This window comes from Varanus komodoensis, unplaced genomic scaffold (genome assembly GCF_004798865.1).
Source record: "Varanus komodoensis strain SLA01 unplaced genomic scaffold, ASM479886v1 scaffold97, whole genome shotgun sequence".
Taxonomy (NCBI): domain Eukaryota; kingdom Metazoa; phylum Chordata; class Lepidosauria; order Squamata; family Varanidae; genus Varanus; species Varanus komodoensis.
Window position 1 is genome coordinate 1,297,129 of NW_025336668.1, and position 26,392 is coordinate 1,323,520.

Sequence of the window (26,392 nt, forward strand, 5' to 3'; positions counted from 1 at the left end):
TCCGTTTTCCCGTTATCTTCTATTTATCTTGCTTCTAAAACCAAATATCACCACGCCAGAGTCTTTCTCAGCGCCCCTCCCCGCCACTTAGAGTATGCAAACAGGGTGAGAGCTTTTGTGCAGTTCCTAACGTGGTTACGAGGCAGTCCCATTCTCGCGTCTCTCCCCTCCCCTTTCCATTTCTCTTAAGCTGATCAATAAAGGCAGAGAGCGACAGTAGCCGCTTGATTTGTTAGTAATTATGCGCAATCCCGTTCCCGAAAACGGAGCTCTTCGTCGAGCGCTCGCTTCCAACGACAGCAGGAGACGGCAAGGAAATGGAGCATGGAGCAACTCAGCGTGAAACTTTCGGTTCTTTACATGTTTACCATTTTCTGCGCATATATTAAGGCTGGGTTGGTGGTTGGGGAGTGGAGGGAGATGAGAGAGGAAACAGAACTGCCTCTTTCGGGTTGCTTTCGCACAGCCTAACACAAAGCTACTGCAAAGAAGTCAACTGCCAAGACCAAGGCATTGTCCGCCCAGATTTCGGCCGTTCTTGATTGGTGGAGTTTCGTTTTTGACTCACACATGTATAAATATATACTGAATTATGCTGGTAATCCTGAAATCGCTCTAGGTATGGACTACGGCTGTGTTTCTGGAACAACATAGTTTGTGGTCGGATTACTATTTGCCCCAGAGGAACCCAGTTGAAATCAATTAGCCTGCACTGGAGGAAGTGCAGGGTACTTATTGATCCGGAAGTGTTATTAAAATATTTTCTACTGGGTGAAAAAGGCATTTTAATAAGCACACAATTTAAAAGCCCCCCGCGACCCCTTGAATATTGGACAAGCATGGCTTGTGACCTGAGCTAGGCGTACTAACTCAGAAGTAAACCCTGTTGCATCCAAGAGAATAAGCATTCAGTTCAGCATACCAAGGTACAGAAATATCTCGGTTTAGCAATTTGATAGGGCGCGCACACTTCTGCGAATAGAACATTTAACCAAGACCCGAGGTGCCACTGAAAGTCTGACCAGATCTTTTCAGAGCAAGTTAGATTTAACTCATTTATTTCCAAATCAACCGGCAAAGTCATGTATTTGCTGCACAAACCACTTAAGAGGCAAATTTCCTTATTGATGTGTTCGTGCCTTACAAGCAGTGGCCTGTAAGTGTTATCTCCGTTTCCAATGGAATTTAATTCCATTGCTGGGACTTGACAAAAATGACAGCCTTAGAATGCACCCGCCCCTCCCGTGAAGGAAGAGACCCCCCCCCTCCCAGTGCCTTCCCAGCTTCCCTGGGCTGTGCCCCGTGCTTCAGCCCTTCAGCCCCAGATCGGATTTTAGTTGAATATTTCTCAAGGTTATTATTATTTGCGGCCCGTTGTTTCAGACTCCCTTTAAAGATCTATTTAGTTCGTTCCCTGACAGGGCAAGAGTTTTCTCTGTTGATGTTTAGCTGGCTGGAACCCTGTGCAATGGTTTTAGGGAGGCTTCGAACCCATGGAGAGGAGGTTTGTGGGGGAATACGAAGAACTTCACTACATACTGCGGGGGGGGGCAGAATCAGGGAAATAAAGCTTCGATCCCCTGTAGACTTACTTCGGAGAAAGTCCTATTCAACTGAATGCAACCTGCTCCGAGTAGACACACACGGGATTGCTCTGTGGCTAGTCCCTCGTGCCTGCCTTTTCACACGGAGCTAATTCGCAATGAAATTGTTGGGGGTGCCTAACGGACTCGAATCGCAAAAGACAGACGAAGGTATCTCTTGGCCAAAAAAAGCTTTACTCTGAGAAAGAACTACAGGAAAGCATGCTTTTCTGCAAGATTTCATACTTGCTTATAGAGCAGGAAGGGGGTTTTGTTGCCCTTTGTAATGGTGACATTACAGCTGCCTTAACCACTGTTGTATCGCCCACTTCTATCCCTCCTGTACACCAGTTCTCGGAATAGTTTCCAAAGGAAACAAGAAGGAACCCAGTTTCTTTTTGCATATCGCCCGCCCGCCCATGCGCAGCAGTCAGAAGGAAAATGCTGCCGCCGGGCACGTGCTGCGGCTCTGGGCGCGTATGTTTACTTAGATCATCGCCCCGGCTTTTCGGGAGGATTGGCGCATGGCCGCCACCCCCTTCGTTTATATGGAGCATTGATTTGGCGGTGGAATCAGGGTGCCCCCAAAGAGGCCGTGGGAATTGCTTTGTGCTGCGATGCCCAGTCAGAGGGTTATTCTTTACTCTGAAGTAAGTTCCAGCGCCAACTGGCCCGGCATTGCGTGCTAGCAGCATTCAAAATATGCATCGCACTGATTCCTCGACTCCCTTTGCTCTAGACCATTGAATGTGGGACTGCCGCTAGTCTCAGAGGCGATCTTCGTAAACATCCTTGGAAGCAACGGGGCTGCCCACCTCTGACCAGGAGCTCTTCGGGAACGCCTCCCAACCACAGGCCTGGGAGGCGCAGGCCTACGCCAGGCTGCACCTAGCCACGGGCGGAAAGGCGCCCTTCTCCCGCGCAAACGGCCCTGGTGGGCCGGAAATGAAATCGTCGGAGAGCTTTTCTCAGCGCAAGCCTAGACCCGCCTACTCAGAAGTAATTCCCCACCGAGTTCAGCGTAGCTTACTCCTGGGTTGCATCCTGCCCTACATTCAAAGCTGGGGGGACGAGGCGCGGCAGGCCCTTGGCTGGCCTGAGGGGCTTTGCCTCCACCTTTCCCGTGGCTACTATGGACTCTGGGCGAGGCAAGGGCTCAGTCTGGGCAGTCCGGGGAACGGGAAAGCACGCGATCTGGCCCAAGTCATGGCCGCAAATCGCTTGAACGGACAGCCAGTTCTGCGGTGTGCGAAGCTTCCCACAGTTACCCAGTTTAGCTGCTTCTGCAGCACACGCAGGGGTGCAACGCCCCAAGAGGTCTCCTCGGGAGGAAGTTCTAGAAACAGTGAGGGTCACTCTCCAGTCTAAAGCTCGCCCAGGCGCCTAAACGTTTAGAGTCGGCTGTCTGGCAGGCTCAACGCTGGTGGGACGAGGTCAGAGGAAGCCCCGAGCAGCATTGCTCTCTCGGAGAAGCTGCAGTTCCACGCAGACTCCACTTATTTCGCCGAACCCGGGTAATATCCACCCGGGGAAGCGGCAATCCAAGGAGAATTCCGTGGATGCCACTCACGGGTTTTCCCTGGGAGGTGGCCACGCTTGGCCCACCAGCCTCTTCCGCGGAGCTGGCAAGATGGCCGCTTCGAGTGGGGGCCTCGGCGGAGCCCTTCCCGAAGCTTTTCCTCTCCGGCCCCACGCCTAGCCGGGCTGCCTCTCTCCCTCCCTCCCCTCCGCCTGCCTTAATGGAAGCAAGAGTTACGAATGATTTTTTAATGTCTCGTTGGAGTTTTAGCCCGCTAATGTAGCGCATCTCTCTCATTATTACTTTATTGATTGCTCATTGACCAGCCCCCTTCAAATCGTATTAACCACCCTCTGCCACTTTAGATTAGGAGCGGGCGTCGGGTCGTTGTTTCTCGTTTTGTTTTCCGAAATAGCGCCTCCCGTGATTTCCCCGCCCGGCCGCCCCGGCGATGGAGATCCGGCTTGGCAGCCCTAATGCTGCCTCTAATGGGGCAGCTCGGAGCCGAGGGGCCACGGTCCCTGCCTCCTGCATTAATAGCTCAAAGGGGGCTAATACAGAAAATTAGCCTTAAACGCGCTCTGGAGATCTCCAAATGAAAGAGCCATTTATCACGCTGGCTACCTCCACTCCACTCGTTTGCTCTCTCTACTGGGAACAACTCATTTCCTCTTAACTAAATTACCTCAGAAATGTCAAGGAAGCCCAGATCGCAAACATAACGAGAGAGGGAGAGAGAGAGAGAAAGCGAGCGGGAGGAAGGGCGGGGAGGGGAGCGCCGCGCAGCGCCGCGCACAGCATATTGTCTTCCTGCGCCGGAGTCGAGCGCCTCAGCCGAGGAGGGGGTGAAAGGCAGGCAGCCCATCTGTTCTCTCCAGTTATGGAGATGCGTAGACGGAGGGAGCGAGCGCCCCGGAGAAGGCCTTCCCCGCGAGAGCTGGGCGGCCTGGAGCCGCTGGGAGCCGGCGCCTGCTTCCCGGGAAGCGCTGGCTCGACGGAGCGAGCGACGGCGGCGCAGAGGCGCTCCGAGGGGTGGCGGGTCACGGCCGCTGCGCGTCGGGTGATCGCGCCCGGGCGGGCCCGGCCGGCGCTGCAGCGGCTGAAGGAACAAGAGGGCCGCAACGCCACGCGTGGCCGGAGCCGAGGACGGGCCTCTGCGGGCCTAAGCCATGCCTCGCTTGATTACTTCCTCCACATGTGAGGCGCTGCCGCTGCACGTCTGAACCGCCCCTGTGGCAAGGAAACGGTGTTTGGGGAAAGAAGGAGCCTTTGGTTCGGGACGGCTCGTTCACGCATGCGTGGCGGCACTTGATGATGTCATCATCCGAGTGTCGACCGTGCACGTGTGAACGCGTTCTAACTCCTGTTCCAGGAGAACTTGCGCACTCCATGTAGGCAGGGTGGTGAGCGAGTGGAACGAAATTGGCTTAGGTTAGTATCAGATGGTTCGACAAGGAGGAAAGATACGTTCAAGCACAGAAAAGGCGGAGGGCGGCGGCAAATGTCACACACTAGAGCCAACGCGGCAATAAAAGAAGACAGATATCGCCATTACTTTCACGGGCCTCGGAGATCATAAGCAGGCTCCAAGGGATGAGCTATTTGTGTTAATAATTTATCTCTATCGCGCATCTTTGTCACAAGGATATTTTTTGCATTAGAAAAATGGGGACAGGTCTTTGAAACAGAAGAGCCCAACACAGCGGTTGCCCATCCGTTCTCAAGAAGGGGGTACCTAGACAGGTGAGACTACACAGGTTCTCTAAGGCTCCCTCCTACGGTTTCAGTCCGGAGACTTAAGCACTTGCCTAGTCTAACATCGCGACTCCTGGAGGGTTTTCCCTTCCTAGGATCTCCTCAAGTAATCCAAAGCGCTGCGTCCTCCTTTTGCTAGCAGAAACAGCGAAACGGGAGCTCTCAGATCTCGGAAAGAACCCATCGGAGGACAGGTTATTTCTCCAAGCTTTGAAAAGGTACATGAGGAGGAGCAGGACGACCCTTAAAGGCGCAATCGGTTCCATGTGCAGTCGAAAAAAGTCCTGCAGCTGCTGGCATGCTCAATCAACATGCTGGACTTTTCCATCGATGCGTTGGCTTGCGCTTCCCCACGACACGCAGGGCGTTCTACGAGGGGTGGGTAACGAGGAGATGGTCATAATAAACGCATTTACTTGGCAACGAAGCCTTCTGGATCTCAGTGGATCAGCTCCCCACTGAATTCCCCACTCCCAGCCAACCTGTTCCCAAACCCACTCCCACTGCGTGCAGTGAGAATCGCTTTCCGGTGAGGCGGCGATCGCACTCGTCTCAAGGGTTTGTTCCGAGGGACAGCCGGGCGACCACGCTGGTGGTCCAACGCAGGGCTCCCTGGATGGATGGGGTCCCGGGGCTCGCCTCTGCAGAAGCGGCCGAGCCGGCAAACGGCACGAGAGGACGTCGCCGTCCTTCCCGCCGCAGCCCTCCCTTGCCTCCGGGTTCGGGGCCGGAGGTTCCCGGGCCGCGGGCCCCCATTTACGCCCTGCCTTTCTAGGCGATGCCCAGCTGCTTCCGAGCAACACTGGACTCGGCCAGGAGTGCCGCTGAGCGCCGACCTCGGAGTAACTTCGCGAAGGAAGAGGGGGCGGCCTGGGGCGTTTTCTGATGGGGGGGGCGGTGGCGAGCCAGGACCTGCCGACTCCAGAGTAGCAGCCCACAAGGCGAGCCGCGTGAGCCCCGCGGATCAGACCCGTCTCCGCCCGCCTGCCCTTCGGAGTGGGGACAGGCGCGCCACTTCGGTTATAAACTCCACCGAAACCGTTAGGACGGGGGAAGCCTCCGCAGAGACAAATCCGGGTTTTCCGTCCGTCCTTTTTGTTGAAATCCAGGTTAAGGCTTCACGTCAAGGCCGTGATTTTATGCAAGCTCATGTGAAGAAGCAGGTTTCATTCGTTTGAATGGGGAGTGTATGCCCCTGTGTGCAGCTCCTTGGGAGCAAATCCGTTTAATTCGGATTTACTTCCGAGTATTTATGCCTTGCATCCTGCTGAAAGTAGCATAAATTACAATGCCAGAGGCGTTCGAGCTGGAACACTTGGGTGTCGAGATATATAGATGTTACAGACACATGTGCACACCTTCCCCACCCCGCACAATAAACTGAAGTGCTTAATCCCAAACCTGCTTCTTTAATTAACTTTCCTGCCTCTGGATGATAGAGGGGACTATCTAGAAACCACCGTCTTTCGATTTCAGGGGAACTTCCGAGTCAGTGTCTAGGACTTCATCCTCCTTCCTCTGCCCCACCTAGGGGAAAAAAGAGGCTCCTCGGGGAAGTCTTTGCAGTATTTCCCACGAGCAAGACAAGCCCCAGCAGTGAAGGCTGCCGTTTAGTAAGCAGAAGGACCAGCCCTACCAAGCATAATTCTGTGCCGTTCAAAATTGGATCTCGCAATAGCAGCTCCTCAGATAATTAAAAATAGCGCACTCTCTGTTCCTGTATTTGTTGAGTAGGGTCTGTTTAATGTCTATTGCCCTAGTGCAATAATCATCCCACGTCTTCAAGAGTCTGTCAGAGAAATTCGGGGGGCGGGGGGGGGGGGGAAGCAGCTGCAATACGCCCAAAATGAGTTATTGTAATTACATTTAATTAGTTTAATTAGTTAATTATTTTGCTTACAGCTGTACAAGAGATTGCAAACATTTGTTAATATAACATTCCCTCTAACAGTATGGGGCGATGATGCACTTTCACTAAATCATGTATGCATGTGTAGACAAGTGAAGCATGTGTGATCTTTAAATCCTCCCCCCCCCCGCGCACATTCTTCCTCATCCCGGGCGCGTGCACCCTTTCCATCTCCCTCGCGAGCACGCGCCTGCACGCGCCCCCTCCCTGCCTGCCCGCCCGCGCCGCGGGAAGAGCACCTTCCCGAGGAGGATCACGTGACGGCCGCGCCCGCGTGTGCTCGGAAGGGGCTCCTCGGAGGCTTCCTGGGCAATGCAGCGTGCGCGGGATGGCAGCCTTCGCAGCAAGCCAGACAGCGGGAAGGAAATGCCAGCGAAGGGACGAGATCCCCCCCCCCACCCCTCCGAGCATCATGGGGCTTTTCTTTTCATTGAAATCGTTTCTGTGTCAACGAGGATTGGCAAAGAAAAAGCAGGACAGCGACTGATTCACGGCTGGACTTGGTTTCTTTGAACGGAGCGCTTGGATTGCCAGATGAGGACACTTTTCCTCCTATCCCACTATCTTTCTTAGAAGCAAGTTCAGCTCATTGCACGTAAAATCCTCAATCCTAAACGTTTATTTGGAAATAAGTCCCCCAGATTTCAAAGACACAGCTCACCAACAGTCAGGGCGCACTGCCTGCGCTGGGTCTGACCCCCAGACTCAAGTCAGAGGGCGACAGCCCGAGGCAGAGAAAACCCGGGGCCGCTGAGAGATCCCGTTGCACGCCTGCTTCCCAGCAAGTATTCTCAGGCTTGGGTTCATGAAGCCGTGCGCTCAGGATCTCAGCTGCAGCTCCACGGGAAGCAATCGCCACAGACTGCAGGTAGCGAAGCCACAGAGCCCTCCTCTTTCCAACCGTGCTGACCCCTCCCTCTATTTTTCCTACCACGTGTACTTGTCCTCCACAAACTTGTCCATGTTTACTTGGCAGTGAGACCCTTTCGAGTAAGTGGGGCTTTCTTCCAAGTAAATCTTTTTTGTACCCGCCTCCCCACATACTCTGAAACATAATGCATACCATATCGAAATGTTTACCATACCTTTTTTGATGACGGACTGGTCCAGCAAGTTCATGCCGCTGTTATTGGCATCTTCTACTGACTAGGAATACAAAAAAGAAGGGGGGGAATCACTATTCAGATTTACTGTACAGAGAAGAACGCACGCACAGAGCGGGGATGGGATGCCTGATCTTTCCATGTGTATTAATTCACAGGGGAAAGGAAGGTGCTTCTTATTAAAGCGACACGGAAACGCTTTAGAGGATCTAGAATAGATAAAGGAGCAGATGCACCTGGGCGTTTTTCTTTTTTCGTCAAAGATGCCAAACAAGCCATGGGCAGTGCTCGGCTTTTCTTCCCCTCGAGCGCTCTTTGGTGTCTTAGCACGACAGAGACATCTGTAACTTGCCACAAATTAGCAATAGGATTAGCCGGAACCTCTGCACCTCTCTCTGCGTTTTTAGCTATAAGTCCTAGAGAAACTCTGCATATATACTCCGGGGTTCCCTTTTCTTTTCTTTGTGAAAAAGCAAACGGGGCCGTCTGCGATTTAACAATGTACGATTTACTGACTTCAGAAGTGTTTATATACCGCCCAGGCAGCACCGTCTTAGACGCCTACTTAGGAGTAGGTCCTGCTGAGTCCACTTGGTCTTACTTCCAAACAAATGCGTTCAAAAGTGCGGACTTGGGCAAAGGCTGCCCAGGAGATGCACTTGGATCCTGCACCACCCACAGACGCGCAGATCCATACTGAGCTGTCAGGTCCTCCACTCCCAACAGTACAGAGCGTGGAAATAAACTCCCATTCACTTCCATAGCTGGGACTGCTGAGCTTTCGGGCGTGGGGAGGAAGCGAGGCAGCGAGGGAGGGATGGGGCAATGATCCACTCCTATGTCGTTCAAAGCCAACCCCCTCTGCCTCCCTACAACATCCCGCGCTGTGTTCTAGGAGACACACATCATATCTTTTTAAGTATTTGTCTCATTACAGTTTCCAGTTCTTCAGCGATGCCCTCCTACAGTCCCACGGTTTGAGAGCACGCATCGTGCAATATTTGGGGTGCATTTCTGTATAATCCTGTATAGGATCGTCTGACTGCACAACCTGGCTGTTGCTGAAAGGGTCTGTGTGTGTGTCGGGGGGGGGGGCTGTTTAGGGAATGCTCCTGAGTAGCCCAATCTCAAGAACTTTGCTTGGAGAGCGGTCCAGCTCAGGACCAGCACTCAAAAACGACAAGGGATGACTAACTTGCGTGTGGCCCATGCCAGGTGAGACTACCGAGGGTAGGGGTGTCACCTAATTAATGTTCAGCATCCAAATAAATAAACAAACATTCTGAGGGGGGAAAGTGTTGAGAATCCTTTTCGATTTCTGCGGACATTTCTTTGCATGAGAACCCCCGTTCCTGCCCTCTGAAATGGTATGATCCAAAATACCGATTTATCACCCTTCGTTGCGTGGGATTTTCTCCTGGGTAAGTGTGCATGGGAATTAGTATCCTTAGGCTGAAAACCTACATTGATTGCCCAGGGGTAACTCTCATTGAGCTCAACGGAACTTCGGTCTGAGCAGACATGTATAGCGCTGCACGCTTATTTTCTGTCCGAGGGCTAAACGCAGCTCCTGCCCAAAAACCGAGTAAGACGAAACGATCAGAAATACCACACCCATCTTGAGAGAAGCGGTGAGTCTCTCCTTATGATAATTAATTTGCCAGCCCCTCACACAACTGAATTGATAGAGCTCTCTGCTTATCATCTGTAAAATACTAGGACAATTATTCTTTTTATTCCGGGAATGGATCTGCCTCCCACCCCCAAGCCCTGTTACCGGATTAACACTATTTAAACTAGCTGGGATCGTTCTACAATAAAGAAATAAATCGCCATCACCAATATAGGATCACGTATAAAACCTCCTCTCCCTCTTAAGGGCTGGATTCGGCCGCCTTCCTTCCTCTTACTGATGCTGATCCTCGGCTCAATTGCTAAATCTAGGCACTGAGCTTGAGACTTAAGTCGGTTTAAATAGCTCTCCTGGTGAAGCCCTAATTTCACACAGGAGCCAAACAAAAGGAGGGAACTCCGATCCTGACGGAGAATAAAAAGGGCTCGCTGAAGCGCAGTCGCTCCGCTTTGGATGGCACCCAGCGCCCGAGCCCGAGCACCCAGCGGCCCCTGCCAGCCTGGGTGCTCTGGCTCGGGGGTGGCCCTCCCGGCGTCACCGAGCAGAAACCCCGGACGCGAGGGCCGCAGGCAGCGCGGGGCGAGCAGCGAGGCCCCGGCCCGTCCGCTGGAAGCCTCGGCGCTGCCCGAGAGGCCGCAGCCCTTCGGCACGTTTCGCCGGCGGAGAAGACGGGCCCGCCGGCCCGCGCCTTGGCGGCGGGAGAGGGCGCGCTCTGCCTCGGCTGCGCCGGCGCCGGCCTCCCGGCGAGACCTCCCGGAGGCGCCTGCGAGGGCGTCGGGGAGCCCCGGGCCCGGCCCAGTTGCCCGCAGCGCTCCCGCCGGAGCACCCCGAGGCGCGCCTCCCCTTCGCCTGCCCTGCCCCGGTTCTCTCCGAGCTCCTACTCCGCGCTTTTCGAGGCTGGCTTTCAGGAGCGCAAATACGAGCCACTTCGGCCCGAGCCGTGGCGCGGGCGGGTCATCGCTCCACCTGAACGCCTGCAGAAAGTCAGGATGCCTCTTTAGTGGCGTCTACCCTCTCCCGTCACCCGGTGTGTGGCACCGCTCCTACAGACAAGTTTCTCACACCCTCCGCACCGCTCCCCCCATCAGCAACGTGGCTGAGCTGTTGTAGTTAATGAGAAGAGTCTTGTCTGATTTTCGATCTAATTACGGCCGCCTGCTGGGTTTTTGTACAGGATATTCGCGCAGCATGCTGGCAGTTAATAGTCACAGAGAGGATCGTAAAGATTTAATTAGGACTGCATGCAGAAACGTGGAGAGAAACACACTCACTCGCCCTCTCTCTCTCTCTTGCGCACACACAACTCAGACTTTTAATTACTAGACTTCTTTAGTTAAAAGTGATAGCAGGGGTTACTGCCTAAGATACTCGGGTGCTTTGGTGCAACGTAGCTTGGTATCTTCAACGCCTGGCAGTAGAAGCTGTGATTTGGGGGGGGGGGAGGAGGGTGGGGGGGGTGGGGGAGGGGGGGGGGGGCTCGGGGGGGGGAAATCGGTCCTGGCCTTTCTCAGGAAGAAGCCACACAGATTTGGAGGGTTTTTTTTTTTTTCCTTTTAAAGCCTAACCCTTTCTAATCGTCACCTGACTTACCGGGAGGAAAAAACTGAGGGCGGAGGGGAGGAGCACAGGAACAACCGTGAGCACACCCTCAGCTTTGAAAGGATTTGCTTGGAAGGAGTTCCCGTGGATTTCTGGGAGACTCACCTCGCTGCAATCTCCCCTAATGGACGACCGGGTCAGCCCCATTGATTTCAGTGGAAACGTGTTTCCAAGAAAATCTGCTGAATTGAGGAGGCAAAGCTGTGCTCACTGGAGTGGGATGAAGCCCCACTGAACTCAGCCCTACAGGCACGGTGAGCCTGCACTCCTAGGCACGCACACTTGGAAGGAGGTCCTAGTTGATTCAGCAAGACTTACTTCAGCATTAATATGGTCAGGATTTCATGGCAAATGTAGTTCCCCTAAACGCCACGGGCTTACTTCCGAGCACACTTGTTTAAGAATGCATTGCTTCAAATAGGCCTCCTATCAAAGTGTAATTCTCTTTAGGATCGTTGCTTCGAAGCGTGGCTGGATGTACCCCTGAAGCAAATCTGTTTCGGGAACCAGTTAATCCGAAGCCATCCATTGCAGCCTTTGCAATGCCACCAACTTCGAATGAAGGCCCCAACTCTAAGCCCTGTTACTTCGAAGTAAGTCTCCTCAGTGTCCCTTTTATTAACTTTCAGGTGGTAGATGAATGTTAGCAGCATGTGTCCAAGGCTAATGGACTGTGGCTAAGCTCCCTTTTCTTGTGACAGTGCGAAAGAATGTGCTTCACGAGAGAACCATGTGATACTTGGAGAAGATGCCGCAGTACAGAATGTATCACTAAAATGTTAAACTCTCAGTTACATCATGCTTGCTATTACAAGTATGCAGAGGATGATTTTTTAATTAATAAATAGGACACAACTGCAGCAAATCTTGTGGCATAAACCCTGGTATAGATTGCAAGTATCTCTTCATCCATTTCTGATTTAAGAACACTAAGAAGGACACGTTTCCTCTCTTCCACGCGATACCTTAGGCACATGCATTGTTTCAAAGATTACCTGTGCATCTAATAACAACAAATGATGGCTAATCATAATTTACACACCTCTCATGAAAAGATTTTTTTGCAACTATGCTATTTATCAAGGAGACTAAGAACCCACATTTTAAAATCATACTTTTCTTGATTTAGCCAAGATTTATTTCATCAGATGTGCCAGTTTTAAGTTTACACGACAGGAGCTAAAGAGCATACATTGCAGCAACCGATTCTTCCACTCCAGAACGGTCATGTACAGTAAGATTACTTGAGAGTAAATGGAACAAATGCAGAGACTTGCCCTCCTTTCTTACAATAATTACACCTGGAATCCAACTATGCCGCAAATTCCATTAACAGCTCCTCGACTTTGCCTTGAATATGTGGGAAAATGCCTTCTTCTGAGGAAGACCGTCAAAGAACAGCTAGATCCACAAGCCAACAGCTTCACTGGTGGCAGCACTGACACCGGGGACACCTTGATCCTAGGCACTTTTCCTAGGAAATCAAGTCCTACCCATTTCAGCAGAACTAAATTTTCTAGAAAGCATGCCCGGGATGAACTTTTCCTCCGAGCTTACATTGTACTGCCTTACACCCACCTGCTAGCCCTCGACAAGCCTTAAAGGAAGGAGTTGCCGTTATGTCAGGGGTAGCCGCTGTCCTGCTGCATTTTTTTTCCTCCCCTAAAACTGTAGGGCTCGCTTCAGAGTGAGCAGGCATAGGATCGGGCGCCACATGGCCCAGAGCCTAGTTCAGCATGCCCAAAGAGAACAGCACTTTTTCCATAACAGAACCTCTCAAGTTACAACCACTTCGTTCTGTCCATGAAGAATGGATTGCACGTGGCTTCGATTTGTATTTGTATAATTATATATTTCTCCCTAATTTCTTTTGGTCTCTCTCACACACTCCTGTTCAGTCAAATGAGGCAGAAGGGGGCAAGGAACATTTTCTTTTTGAACTTTTCACCCCTTCATCAAGAAACGAAACGAACTCCAGGCTTTTCTGTAAATCAGGTGACCCAGCCTAGAATAAAGTCCAACTATTCACACACAAAAATATTTATTAAAATTATTATTTTTTCATTTTTCAACGAGAAGCCCTCTGAAGGAAAAATGAAAACGACTACACCAGTTTATCCACTAAACACTCCAGGAAACAGCTCAGTCTGTTTGTACTGTTTTTTTTTCCCTGCCTTCCAGACCCATATTCACAAACTAAAAATCATTCTTTAGAAAAACATCTTTTAGGCACCTTCAGTGGGATAATAATTTCTGGCTTATGCGGGGGTCGTTTTGTACTGAAATGTCCTTTAAAAATAAAATCCCCCCCTTTCTTGGAAATGCATACGTCTAACAGATTTTGCTTCCACTGAAATGGATGGGACAGTCAGCAACCGAAAACCCAGCAGGGGTGAGGATGAACTTCCATCCTCCAGGCTAGAGGTTTTTTCGTTTGTTTCCAGTTGTGGATTTGCTAACTCAGACAGTTGCCTTGCAGTGGAGCCAGAGGGACCATTTTCAAATAGGTGTTTGCTGTTCCATTTCTGAATGTGGCTCTCCCCGCGCCATTCCTCCCAAATCCTCTTGCACGCTGCCTGCCGCTCACTGGGGCAACAGAACTCGCAAGTTCTGCCCGGGCAGTGACCACACTCGGAATGTCATTTCATGAAAAGCAGCAGATCGGGCAGGGCCTGCACAGGTCTCTCGCCTGCGTCACGCACAGAAACCATTTCAGTCCTCGGAATCTGACGCCCCGTTTTGTGGAGTTCATAGAGGCTAGTAAACACATCCCGCCCCAAGAGCAAGATCTGCTTTAACCCTTGCCGCTCCAACGGGCTCCCGGGTGTCCAGTGAAACACACAATCCATCCGGCAGGCCTACTCTCCCCATGCGAGCCACGCCGGCCCCTTCTGCGCGCTTTCTTTGTCATTTTGGAGGAGCCCTGCTCTTGGGCGAGGGGGAGGATGCCGACCATCAGAGAAACAAACCCCCTCGGTTGCTTTCATAGAGCCAAAGCCTTCCCTGCGCCAGTTTACTTCGGCGAAATTCAGGTCGCAGGGCATGCGCGACGGGAGCAGCCCTGCGTCCAGCAGGATCCCCCTTCAACGCAGAAAGACCCCGGAAAGAAAACCGCGCTGCAGAGCAGGGGCCGAACGCAAGCGCCCGCCGCCCGCCGCCCGCCGAGGATCGCTTTGCTCCGGCCGCAGCGCCGCGAGGCCGCGCTTCCTCCCGCACCTCTTTGCAGCACAAGCGCTGCGAGGCTATTGTCTTAAACAAAACAACACACGTGATCGGTCGGCTGCCGATCCGGAAGGTGGGGGGCGGAGTGCGGGAGAAATTAACAGTGTCACTCATATATTTATATATGATATGAAGTAATTGAGTAGACAACTGCTTCCCGGCTAGACTGAACGTGCGCTGCTGCGTTCCGCCACCGGCTCGCTCGGGGCCTGCTGCATTGTCCTCCGCAGACCTCACCGCTGGGGGAGAGCAAAACTTTGGCTCTCGGAAGTCCCTTCCAAGCACTCTCGACTCCGGACCCTGCAGGGCACGTGCCACGGTGGGAGTCCCGCCACAGGCTCGGTGCCTGCTCCAGAGCAACGGCTTCCCCCAGCCGCCTCTGCTAGGCCCACTGGTTTCAGTGGGGCGCCCATGAGAGTGAGCGACGCCGCGAGGCGGCAGCCCCCTCGCTCGCACTGACCCAGCAGCCCGCTCGATGCGCGGCCCTTGCAAGCGAGCGGGCCTCGAAGGAGACTTTGAGCTGCGCGCAGCACAGCACTGGGAAGGCGCGGAGGGGGCCCTGTCCGGTGCACCTCCGAGGCGAGGCTGGCCGAGCGCGCCAAGCCACCCGAGATCGGGGTCGGGGCGCGGCGCGGGAGGAGAGGCGAAGCCCGCGGGCGCCGGCTCGGCTGGCCGGGCGAGGGGCGCGGGGGACGGCGCCCGGCTCGGGGGCAGCGCCGCAGCCTCCCGCCCCCGGCGCCGGGGAGCGCGCGAGCACGTACGCGGCGCGGCCTGCGGAAGGCTTACCTGCACGTCCTCCATTCCCGGGTGCCCGATGCCGTGGAGGGAGAGGGTGTCGCCCATGCCGGAGTCCAGGCCATGATGCGCCGAGTGCAGCAGGACGTCTGGCCGCCGGACCGAGTGGTAGTCCCGCCGGGGGTCCAGGCCCGAGAGCTGGGGCAGGGAAGCGCGCGGCTGGGGCAGCAGCGAGCCGGCCTCGGAGCCCACCTCTTGCCGCTGCCTTTGTCCCCAGGGGTGCTGCTGGGGCTGGTGCAGGGGGTTCAGGGAGTAGGGGTCGTTGACGTGGGAGTAGGGGTCCTGGCTCTGGTGGTAGGGAAGAGGCTGGTAGGGGGGCGGGAAGTAGGGCGGCTGGAAATCCGAGGACGGGGTGTGAGACAGCGGCGGGGCGCTGGAGTAGGGTCCCTGGGAGACCGAGCCCAGCTGAGACAGCCGGGAGCTATGGCTGGGCACGCCGTCATGCCGGTCCTGGAGCGAACACACAGACACGCACATGCAGGGACACACACGGGGGGGAGAGAGGGAGAGAGGAGGGGGTTAGACAACGGACAGACAAAAGCCAATTTCACAGGAGAAAGAGCCAGGCGAGCGAGAAGGGACGGGAAAGGAAGGAGAAAGGAAGGAGAGAGCGCAGTGGGTTTATTGCTCTGCTGGTACGAATAATCTCGAACCCCCCAGCTCCTTTTCAGCAGAAAGACTGCTTGCCATTCTCGAACCCGTGCTTCGTTTCTCCTCTTGGTCGTGTACATTAAACTAGGCTTAGAAAATGGAGGAGAAGGAGGCGCTCCGGCTTCCTTCATGACACTGGACCCTCACTTGAGCTCGGTAGCCAAGCGCGGGCTCCTGTCTTGACGCCTCGCTTCCAGGAGTGGAATCAAAAATATGCTTCCATTAAGGAGTGGCTTTCTTCATGCATTTGGGAGCCTTTGCCGGAATAACCTCACCAAGAGTAGGAAAAAAAAAATAAGCTTACTGAACCATGTATTGCTTCAGGAAAAACTTCTTGATTAAAACTAATAAACCAACCACTCTTCTCAGTGGCAGAACACCAGAACTGGAAAGTTGTGACTCTAAGGTCTTAGGAGAAGTCGTAGAGAAAAGAAACAAAATCTCCCTAATGAAAATCCAAATCAAGATTGGCATGGAAAAGTTTGTCTGGACTAAAACTAGAGAAACTGCTTTGCTCCAAATGTATCAGTATTTTCCAAATATTATTTGTTACTGATAGAGGAAAAATATGAAATGATAAACCAAGTATTCAGGAAGGTATATTAAATGGAAGGGAATTTTTAAAAGCAAAAAATCTTGACATTTTGAAAAATTGAGAAATAATTAAAATGTTAGTAAGCGTTTCTTGAAATAATGGACTCAATATCCAAATTGAAACTGTGATTTTACAAGCAAAACCAAAACAAAACAAAAACAGACAAAAAACCTATTCCAGAAAATGTAGTTCAATCCCCAGCAGCAATGTCTCAAAAAAGTTTCCCCTTCTCTTCCCCCTCCTCCCCCCCCCCCAGTTCAAACTGAGAACACACAATGCAAAATGGAGAAGCAGCTGCAAGCTTCCTCCAATTATTGTGCTAAATTACCAAGCCAAAGGCATTCAAAGAGAGAGCGAGAGGGAGAAAGAAAGCAAGCAAGAAAGGAGGGAGTTGAGATACTCAGTGACTGAGAGACACAGAGAGAGAGAACATGGCAATTTTAAATAGTAATATGGACCCAACTCACCATGGCGGAATAGGTGTGGACTAACATCTGGAAATAAAAAAGTCTTGAAACACTAAAAATAAAATAGCAATATAATAAATAATAATACTAATGAGAGGAGGTGTATCAAGGAGCTCTGCAAAGGAACGTGGTGCACCCTGGAGAACAGCTGGAGGTATTTCCGAGTCTATCCATCAAAACAAAAATGTGAAAAAAAGAAGCCAGTGCCCCCAAAACGGGATGGGAGAGCTATAGATGTGTATATATGTTTAAAAGCCTCCACTCTGTGGTGCCCCTCCCTGCCCTTTGAGCTTCCAAACGCAATCCTCTTCAACCCAAGGCGAGGTTCAGACTGCTCCGGTGCCCCTTTCTCCTTTTCCTTCCCTACGCCGCCTCATAATAATTGATATTCATGACTATTAATATTACACGACTACTTTAAAGGGAGAATGCAGGACCAAATGGAGCGTGAAGGCTTTGCAGGCAGCTCGAGAGCTCCCCTAGTATTGTAAATGACGTTCATTCAGTGGAGAATTACTAGATGTAATCAGACGAGGGGGCTGGCAGAGGCAGAGCTGGGGGAGAGGGAGAGGGAAGGGACCAAAAAAAAAAAAAAAGTTGAGCAAGGAAGAGGCATAACTTCAATTAATTCGAGCAGAGGAAGACGTGTAAACGAGGCACTGCTGATTTGGAGCAAGGAAGTGATCTGGAGCAGCGCTAGAGGCTAAAGACGGAAGGGGGAGAAATCATATTTCCTTCCCCCCTTTTTAACATTTAATTATACATTCCAAATACGAAAGAAAATCGATTGCCCTTGGTGCTTTTGTTCTAATTTTTAAAGCAAATAATAAAAGGGCTTCTCTAATCCTGACATTTATTTTTTATAGAAGCAGCCAATGCGATTTGTTTGTTTACAGAAGTAATTAAGTACTTAAAGAAACAAACAACCCCCCTACCAGTATCACAGACTCTCCTCGTTTTGCAAAGCACTTTATAAAGGGTGTCGAGCAGTTCGCCCCTATTTAGCCTGCCCTGTCCTGTGCGTGTGCGTCCGTGTGCGCGCACGCGTGTGTGCGTGTGCGCGCGCGTGAGAGAGAGAGAGAGAGAGAGAGAGAGTGTGTGTGTGTGTGTGTGAGAGAGAGAGAGAGAGAGAGAGAGAGAGAGAGAGAGAGAGAGAGAGAGAGAGAGAATCTTCCTCTGGCTGAGCCAAAAAAGCGCTCAATTTTCACCTAGATGCAAAACGTATTCAATGAATTTGAAAGGACACCCAATTTATCGTTCCTGGGCGAAGCCCGGGGCGATTGAGAGCCCTTTTGATGTTTGGAGAACCCGCTCGACCGGCCCGGCCGCTCTGCCAGTTAAAGTTCAACTCGGCAGCTCGGCGCAGCGTCCCGCCCGGAGCAGCCTCGCTCGGCGGGGCACGGCCGCGCTGCTCCCCGCTCCGCTCCGCGCCCCCCGCCCGCCCGCCGCCCGCACGGCTGTTTTAGGGGAAACGTCGCGTTCCCGGAATCTTTACGACTCTCCGACACGACCCCGGTCTGATAGGAGCGCGCACGTGTGCGCAGGCACGGGGATATTTTCCTCCGATCGAGTGTGCTTCTCTATAAACATGGGATCTCTCCGACTGCCTTGGGAGCGGAGGCAGCCTCGGCTATCATTTCTAACTTTTGCAAAGAGCACCGGAGTTTCCCGGGGCTTTCGACTTTCCTTCTAGGATTGGCAAGGGCCTCTTCCCAGGTCCTCCCGAGGAAGACGAAACCCCAGTAGACGCTGGCGCAGCCGTGGCCAGCGAAGACGAGAGCAGATAGAGACGTTTAAATCGCCGTTAATTTGCTCTTAAGGGGGTCGGGGGAGGACGATTCTTCTCGCCCCCCTCCGCCGCCCTTCCCGCATGAGCGCGGGCGGGGGCCGGCGCGAAGGCTGCGCTCAGAGGGATCGCGGAAGCGCGCCCGGGAAAGGCAGTGCCGGGAGGCCGGAAGGGACCCGTGCTCTGCCGGCTCGGGGGCAGAACTGAGCCAAGGCGCTCCCGGCCGCTGCTGCGCGGAGGATCGTGGCTCTGGCGCGGGGCCGGAGGACTGCCGAGGCGTCCCCTGCGGCGGCCCGGGCCTGGGGGAGCGGGCACCGGCCGGCGCGGGGCTGCTGGCGCTGCCTCGCGGGCCCCTCTCCGCTCCCCGCGCCCGAGGGCCGGGCCGGGCCGGGCGCGAGAGCGGCTCCCTTTCGGCCGGGAAGGCGCCATCGCTGCCTTCCCCGCCGCTCTCGCGGCCCTTCCGCACCCCGCAGCGCGGCTCTCGGGAGCCGGGCGGGAACGAGCAGCTGGGCGGCCGGGGAAGCGCGGCTCCTGCGCCGACCTCGCCCCGCGCCCGCTCCAGAGCCTGGCGGCGGCGGCGGCGGCGGCGGCGTCCGGTCGGCCCGTGCCCTTCACCGCTGCCCCGCGCTGCCGCGGAAGGAGCGGCTTTCCCTCCCGATGGCGGCGCGGTGGGCGAAGAGGACTCTCCCGCAGCCGCCCGGGCGAAGCAAGGGAGAGCGCGAGGCGCCGCAGCGAGTCTTCCGGCCCTCCTTGGCGACCCGCGGCGGACGAGGTCTCTTGGCTTCCTCTCCAAGGCAGTGCAATCCGCCTCCCATGGAAATCAATGATAAACACTGCTCATCGATTTTAGGAGAGCCGGATGACCGCCGAGCCGCTTCTTCGAAGTGGTCGACCGGAGAGCGAGCGAGCGAGCGAGCCAGCCAGCCAGCCAGCCAGCCAGCCTTCTGCGCCTCTTGCTCACCAGGTGCCTCAGCAGCCAGGAGGAACGGCGCACCCTCGCTCGCCCGCTCGCCCGCTCGCCCGCTCTCTGTGCGTGGAGCTGTGCAAAGCTCTTGCCTGAAATCCCCACGCACGTCCTCTGCCTCGCGAGGCAGGCGCCAGTTGATGTGGGCTCGAACAGAGGGGCTGCAAACGGGGAGAGGAACTTCACAGAGGAACGTGAAAACCTATCCTATTCCATAGATGCCTCCTGTGAAAAACGAAAGGGGACCCCCGCGTTAAGAATCTAATCGGATCGCGGTCGCTTCCAGATCTAAACAAACTGCCGCGTTTAAGTCGCCTCCTGCCATCCCGCAGATCAGTCCATTCTTCGCCGTTTAAATCTCGTCTGCTTCCTTCCGCCCCTCGTCTCTTTCGTAAAAAGTTTCCGTCTTGACTAACGCGGTGTAAAATGAGGCTCCTAAAGTTCTCTTTCTGGGGCGATCTCTTTCCCCTTCCCTGTCTGTCTGCCTGCAAAGCAAAAGCCAGCGCGCCAGTGCCCGAGTTGTGTGTACGCGCCCGTCTCCCAGTCTGTCTCTTGCTTGGCTCTGCCTTAGAAAGAAACCCGCACGTACAGGCGAGCACTTGCCTGGTTCTGTAAATCCGAGGCTTTTCCTTTCCCCCCAAACATTCTTCTTATCTCTATACTTACCTCGTAGATATCTTCATACTTGACATTTTCAACCAGTTTCCAGAGCATGATGGCGGGCTGCTCTCTAAGAGGTGAGTGCATTCATGTGAAGAGCAGATGTCTGGGTTCTCAGTACTTCTCTGTCTGTAATGATCCATCTATAATTGGAAATGGGGGACAGACACCAAATCCGACGTTCCTCTCCCATCGCAACTTATATCTGTTGTCTGAAACAATAGGCTGGAGAAGTAAACCTCAGCCGCATAGGAAAATCATTCCCATCTACGGAGTTTATATAGAACACATAGACAGATTGAACACACATATATTATGCATATAATCACTCACACACCCTCGATACACACACACACAGAGATGCAGACACAAAACCACACACACATTTCAGAAATACACTTGTACACACACATATATACAAACATTCACATTCAAGAGAGAGATACACATATATATACACACACAGAGATACAGAGATACTCTTTCTGTCGCACATAAAATTATCTGTGCATACATCGAGTAAACATTGAGCTTTTGACCACAATGAACACGTATCACAACATACTTTTATCAACAGATTAATTTGTTTCTCTTCTATCTGCTGCACATCTGCAAATAGAAAAGCTCCAGTGTACCACTGTATCTGCACATCAACGAAAGTAAGCATAAAAATGGGTGGGTTTTCTTTTTAGTACAATGAAAGGAAACATTAATCAACCTACCCGCAAAACTGTTAATTATTTGTAACGAGGAAGGAGTTCCCCAGTTGTGTGTGTAGAGATGTGCCAATCCTGATTCACTGATAAGTGCATGGTCTTGGGATGGTAGTGACTTTAGACAAGAAGGTTAAACTGGTATTCCACATTTCAAGCGTAAGTTTTTAATTCGGTCAACCTCTCTCCCGCATTCCCCAAATCTAAAGCAATCCAAATATTACCGACATCCCGATCTGGGCATAATTAACGGAGGGAGGCCAATTTAAAAGGTCCGGTCGGGAACAGTTTTTGTTTGGCTGGGTGTTATTTTTACACCTTTCAATTCTGTTAGCCTCGGCTTCCCCCTAAATGACTAGTTTGGTGCGTTGCGCATTTAGGGCAAGTTTGAGCTCAAGGAGGGAAGGCAGCGAGTCGCCTCGTTGCGTCCCACCCGCTCCCCGTCAAAGAAAACCGCTACACCTTGCCAAGGCTTCGGAGGTGGAGGAGGCCCTTGGCCGTCAGCCTTGCCCGATCTCTTTCAGAGAGCCCTGCCGTTTCCTAACAGCTCCATGTGACCTTGGCAGACAATGGCTATCTTAACGGATAGGCTTCTTCTTAGGTTTCTTTACTATCGGACAAGAAATCGATCGCTCGGATTTTAAAGAGTATGTGTGGAACAGATCACAGTTAGCAAACTCCGGAATTCCTTTGGCAGCGAATGGAAGTGCAAAATCAACTTTTGGTCTCCCCCGCACCGCTCAGCGCCCCGGCGCGGTCTCAGAGTGCCCCGTTCCGGCAGCACTGGAGGCAAGGGAACTGGGGGCACTGGCTTCTGGGGCAGCCGCGGACAGCAAGCAGCAGGAGGAAGGCAAGTTTGCCTTGCTCGGAAGTTACTGGAGCTGGTGAGAGCGGTGCGCAGCAAAGGTTGCCTTATATGCGTCGCAGCGCGGCGGGGGTGGGGGAGCGAGGGGGAAAGGCGCACGCGGAGGAGATGGAGGAGGAGGAGGAGGAGGAGGAGGAGGTGGAAAGCGCGACCGCGTCTTCACAGCCTCCGAGCAACGTGCTGGCCAAAGCGGGGCCAGCCTTGGAAAGGGGCTCCAAGCAGCGCGAAACGCGCCCTCGGCATCTGCGCGTGTCCATTGGCGCACGCGTGGGGGGGGGGGGCGCTGCCGCTCTCCTGCAGAAGCCCTTGCGTGGAGGGGAGTGAGGATACGGCGCACCGTTCCCCCGCAGCCCCCGCGGACGGCCAGCTCGATCCGACGCGGGGCCACGGGGTGCGGGTGCGCGGATGGGCCTCCGTGCACTGGGGGGAGCTGGCCCCGCCGCCCTCGGGCTGAGGTTCACGCGGCCTCCGAGCGAGGCCGGCCGTCGGTTTCCCGCAGGATGGAGCCGGCGCCTCGCCGCCTCCTCCGCGGCTCCGAGCGGCAGCTCTCGCCGGCGCTTCCCCGGCCTCGGCCTCCGCGATCGGGGCTGCTGGCCCGCGCGGTGCCTTCGGTCGGGCAGAGGGGGCAGGGCGCGGGCCCGCGCACAAGGCGAGCAGCCGCCTGATCGGTCGCCTCGCCGACAAAGGGTATCTCGGTCACCGCCCCGCTATCTCCTGGGAAGCACCCGAGCCCCCTCCCCGGCCCTGCACACCTCAGCCCCCGGTGATGCAACGCCGTCGCGCTGTCTCGCAACTCTCCTGCCCTGCAAAGGGTGGGGAAGAAGCCCGCTTCGCATTCAATTCAGTCGTAGGCTGAGCTCAGCCTTTTAAAATAAAAAGAACACGCCGTGCTTTTACCTACAACCAGACTGCGCAACTTGGTAGCATTGCTACCGGCTAAGTAAGATAAGTAGCCTAAAGTATTTTTATGTAAATCGCAAACAGTTCTGTAAGCACATAGGATAAGAGAATAGTAACTCCAGGTAATGTGTTACTACTACTACTGCCTCCACTATTATTATTTTCTCATAGCTGTTATGCATCAGTGCAATTATACGCATGTCTAGTCAGAAGGAAGACCCACGGATTCAATGGGGCTTTCTCCTAGGTATTGGATCGCAGCCTAATTCTGTGTTCAGGCATAGGATGCCAGAGCCCATAATTTGCCTGGAAGTCGCCTACTGAGCCTTAATTGGCTTGTGGACGGGTCTGAGCATTTTGCCCGATGTGGAAACCTGCACGGTGTTCATTTTCAAAACGATGGGATTTGTTTCCACTTATGAAATATTGATTCTGAAATGGTTCAGATTCGATCTCACGGAACAATAAAGGTTGATCTGTGAACATGATTTACGGCATACATGCCCAGGCCTGCGAGGTAGGACTTGGCGGTTAGGCCCACTGCCATGCCTGCTTCCGAGTATCGTTTGCAAGATTTGCAGCGTAAGGGAGTTTTTAGATCTTAGGAATCCTTTGCAGTGATTCGCCCCAGCGGTTTAAGGAGTCAAGACTGTTCAGCACTTTGGCAGAATCGCAGTCGAGGGAACGGCCTTCCCGCTACCGACGAGCTGGATCCTAAAGCCTTTATGAAGGGGAAACTTGAAAGTGAAGCGGCAAGAAAAAGTCGCATTCAGCAGAACAACAGCGCCCTCTGTAGGGGACGATCTTTTGCAGAAATCGCGGCGAACCGGCTCTTTGTCGGGTTCTAGAAAACCGCCTGAGCGATGAGAACAAGAAGTTCAGTGTATTTCACAAGCGGAAACGTACGGATAAGCACGAGGGCCGAGCCGCCTGCTGCATTCTTGGACAGACACTGCAAGGCAAGCATCAGTCGGTGTGATCGGCTAAGCCTTATCCAGCGCTCCGGGTTGGTGTGCTTGCGAGAGACAGCGCTTCAGCTGGGATTGCTCCGATAGGCAGAGCGAGCCTCGGCACCTGCCGTCCGGCCCCGCGGGCGCGCCGCCGGCGGGCCTCCCCCGGGCCCGTCGCCTCTGCGCCCGCCGCCGTCTTGCGACCTTGCTCGCCGCGCAGCCTTTGGCGGCGGCGGCAGCGAGCGCTTGGCCGCGCCGCCGCAGGCCGCGTCTCTCGAGCGGAGGACGGAGCGAGTCCACCTGATCTCTCGCGCCTCCTCGCCCAGTGAAGTGCCTGCAGATGCCGCCTTCGGTTTCTTCGGCAATTCGTTTTAGCTCCCTCTGCTGGGAGGCACAGACAATTTTACCGCCACGCTTTAAAACTCCGCGCCCCTCCCCTTTCATCTCGCTCAATGCGCGGCTGTGCCTGTGTCTGATGATTCCCTCCCACACTTTCCTCCCTTTTTATTCCATACCAAACCGACATTTTTCAAACTCTGTCTGTCTTTTATCAACGCATTTCATCCCAAATAAGCACGTTCCATTTTGCAGGCATGATTCCTTCTATTTCACAGCCACGGAAACTGCCAGCGTGGTGAGAACAGTCAATCCCCAGTGAGAAGTGCTGAGACGTCTCGGATATAGATGCTCCCACTTACAGATATAAGAAGAGCTCTGCTGGATCTGAACAGGGGCCCACCCTCTCCAGGCTTCGGCCCACACAATGGGCCACCCAGCTGCCCAAGCAGAATGTGAGTGCGACATTCCTGCCCAACGTTCTTGCCAAGTTCTCTTGCCCAGAACTGCCCAATCCCAGAAGCGGTGGCCGATGGGGCATGTCAGCGCACTCTGTCGTGCTGAGAAGCATTCTCATCGCACTGTGGCCAAGGAGGTTCCATATCCTCAGACCTGGCATTCAAACAAGGTTCTGGCAAAAGGCCTAGTTCACACAGAGAAAATAGGTTTACAAACCCGTCTTAGAAATGGATGCACCAAACAACCTTCTTTGTATGTTGTGTTTACTTTATGTCTGGCATTCTTGAACAGATGAGATTCACAGGTTCCATTCAGGTGGTCTGCAAAGGGCTGAAGAACAATTTGGAATAGCTGCGCTGGTCTTTGAAGTTGATTTATTTTTTCTGATGAAAGATATTGACCACACAGAACTTTGCTCCCCAAAGCAAATGAATTTCGATTGCATTAGAAAGAAAGATTACGGTTAGTGAAATATGAGTTATATATGTGTTTTCATTTGGAGAACAGAAACAAGTTTATTAAGTGGTCCTCCAAGACTTCCAGCAATTTGTCAGTGGTTCACAGGAAGGGAATTTTAGAACTCTTGAGGCTTATTGGACATGGGTGTGTGTCATATAAATACATACATATATATGCATACATCTGTCAAATATGAAGAAGGCATGACTGCTTTTTTGTCATATTTCATCTCCAAGCAAACATTTTAAAGAGCAATGAGGTGAAAAAGGTCTGAGCATCTTTCTTTCTAGGCAGGGCATGCCTCTTTCACATACGTGTGCCCAATTTTAAAAAGTCACGTGAGCATTAGCTTATGGAACCTGGTTCATAACCTCCTTTGTGCATGCATGAAGCTTGACCTAAGGGAAATATCCAGCATTTGTATTTTAAGCATCTACTCCCTATATCAGGTTATTAATTTCTGTTTGTCCTTCCAGCTTTATTCAAGCATGTGTTTTGAAAAGCAGACACATTTGTGGGAATTTTTTGTTTCTTAGCATTAGAAGAAAGAATACTGTGAGGCCCGCACAGCAGGTCGGGCAGGTGGATTAGCTTTGTATCCATTGGAGGTGGAGATACAGGCTTCCCTAATGGCCAGTCATGCAAGGGGAAGGCTCGATTTGGACAGGCTGAAGCTAGCTCCTTACCTCCCTTTTGTGCAGCCTGGTAGTGGAAAAAAACGATGAGGATCCGAGAAGAAGAAAAAGCAACGTTAGAAAAAGCAACACCGTGGCTGCACCTTCAGGCTAATCCAGTGGGGGGCATACAGGCCTGGCACCATTTTGAAGCAGCACCAGAAAAGGCTGTCTTGCAGGGGCAGCTCTCTGGGAATAACCCAATGGCCAGCAGTGGGTGGCAGGGTTTCCGGTGGCGCCAGGGAGTCAGACCCAGAGGAAGCTGTGCCCTGCGAGGTAGGTGGTGTGCTACTGCGCAGTCGGGTCAAAGGATGGGCCTCTCTGAGGCCCACCTACCTATCCTTATTTCCTGTGAGTGGGGCTATGATCAGGCCAACATGCAAAAGAGGGGCATCACAAGATGGAAGACGTAGAAATATAAAATACATGGTAAAGTATGTTTGTGTGTGGGGCGGGTGGAGTAAAGAGTGAAAACTTGATCCACTTGGCCTGGAAGTAGAGGGAAACACCACACACCCCATTGGGAGGACGTGTGTGTGTGTATGCATGCAGAGAGACAGACAGAAAGCCCAGTGGCTCTCTTTGGGGCTGCATAGACCCAGAGAAGGCATGGGGGTGGGCCAGCAGCTCAAGCATCCACCCTGAATGCACTGGGGTGACCATCACTTGCCAATCACAAGTGGGAAAAGACCTCACAGGAGCAAACACTGATCTATTGCCACCTATGCCCAGAGGGTCCGAGGTGAAGGCCTGGGTGAAAGCAGAGACCAAGAGTAGGTGGGAGGCAGGCCAGAG

At 53.2% G+C, this 26,392-nt stretch overlaps 1 protein-coding gene across 1 annotated transcript in view; it reads right to left on the reverse strand.

Moving 5' to 3' along the window:
• Positions 1 to 20,328, reverse strand: part of TFAP2B (transcription factor AP-2 beta) — a 57,006-nt gene extending 36,678 nt beyond the window's left edge. The window contains exons 1-3 of the mRNA XM_044419002.1: positions 20,248 to 20,328; positions 15,110 to 15,568; positions 7,852 to 7,912 (exon numbers count right to left, since the gene is read on the reverse strand). Coding sequence (XP_044274937.1) covers positions 7,852 to 7,912; positions 15,110 to 15,568; positions 20,248 to 20,328 — 601 coding nt within the window. The remainder of the gene's footprint in view (positions 1 to 7,851; positions 7,913 to 15,109; positions 15,569 to 20,247) is intronic.
• Between the last annotated feature and the right edge of the window lie 6,064 nt (positions 20,329 to 26,392).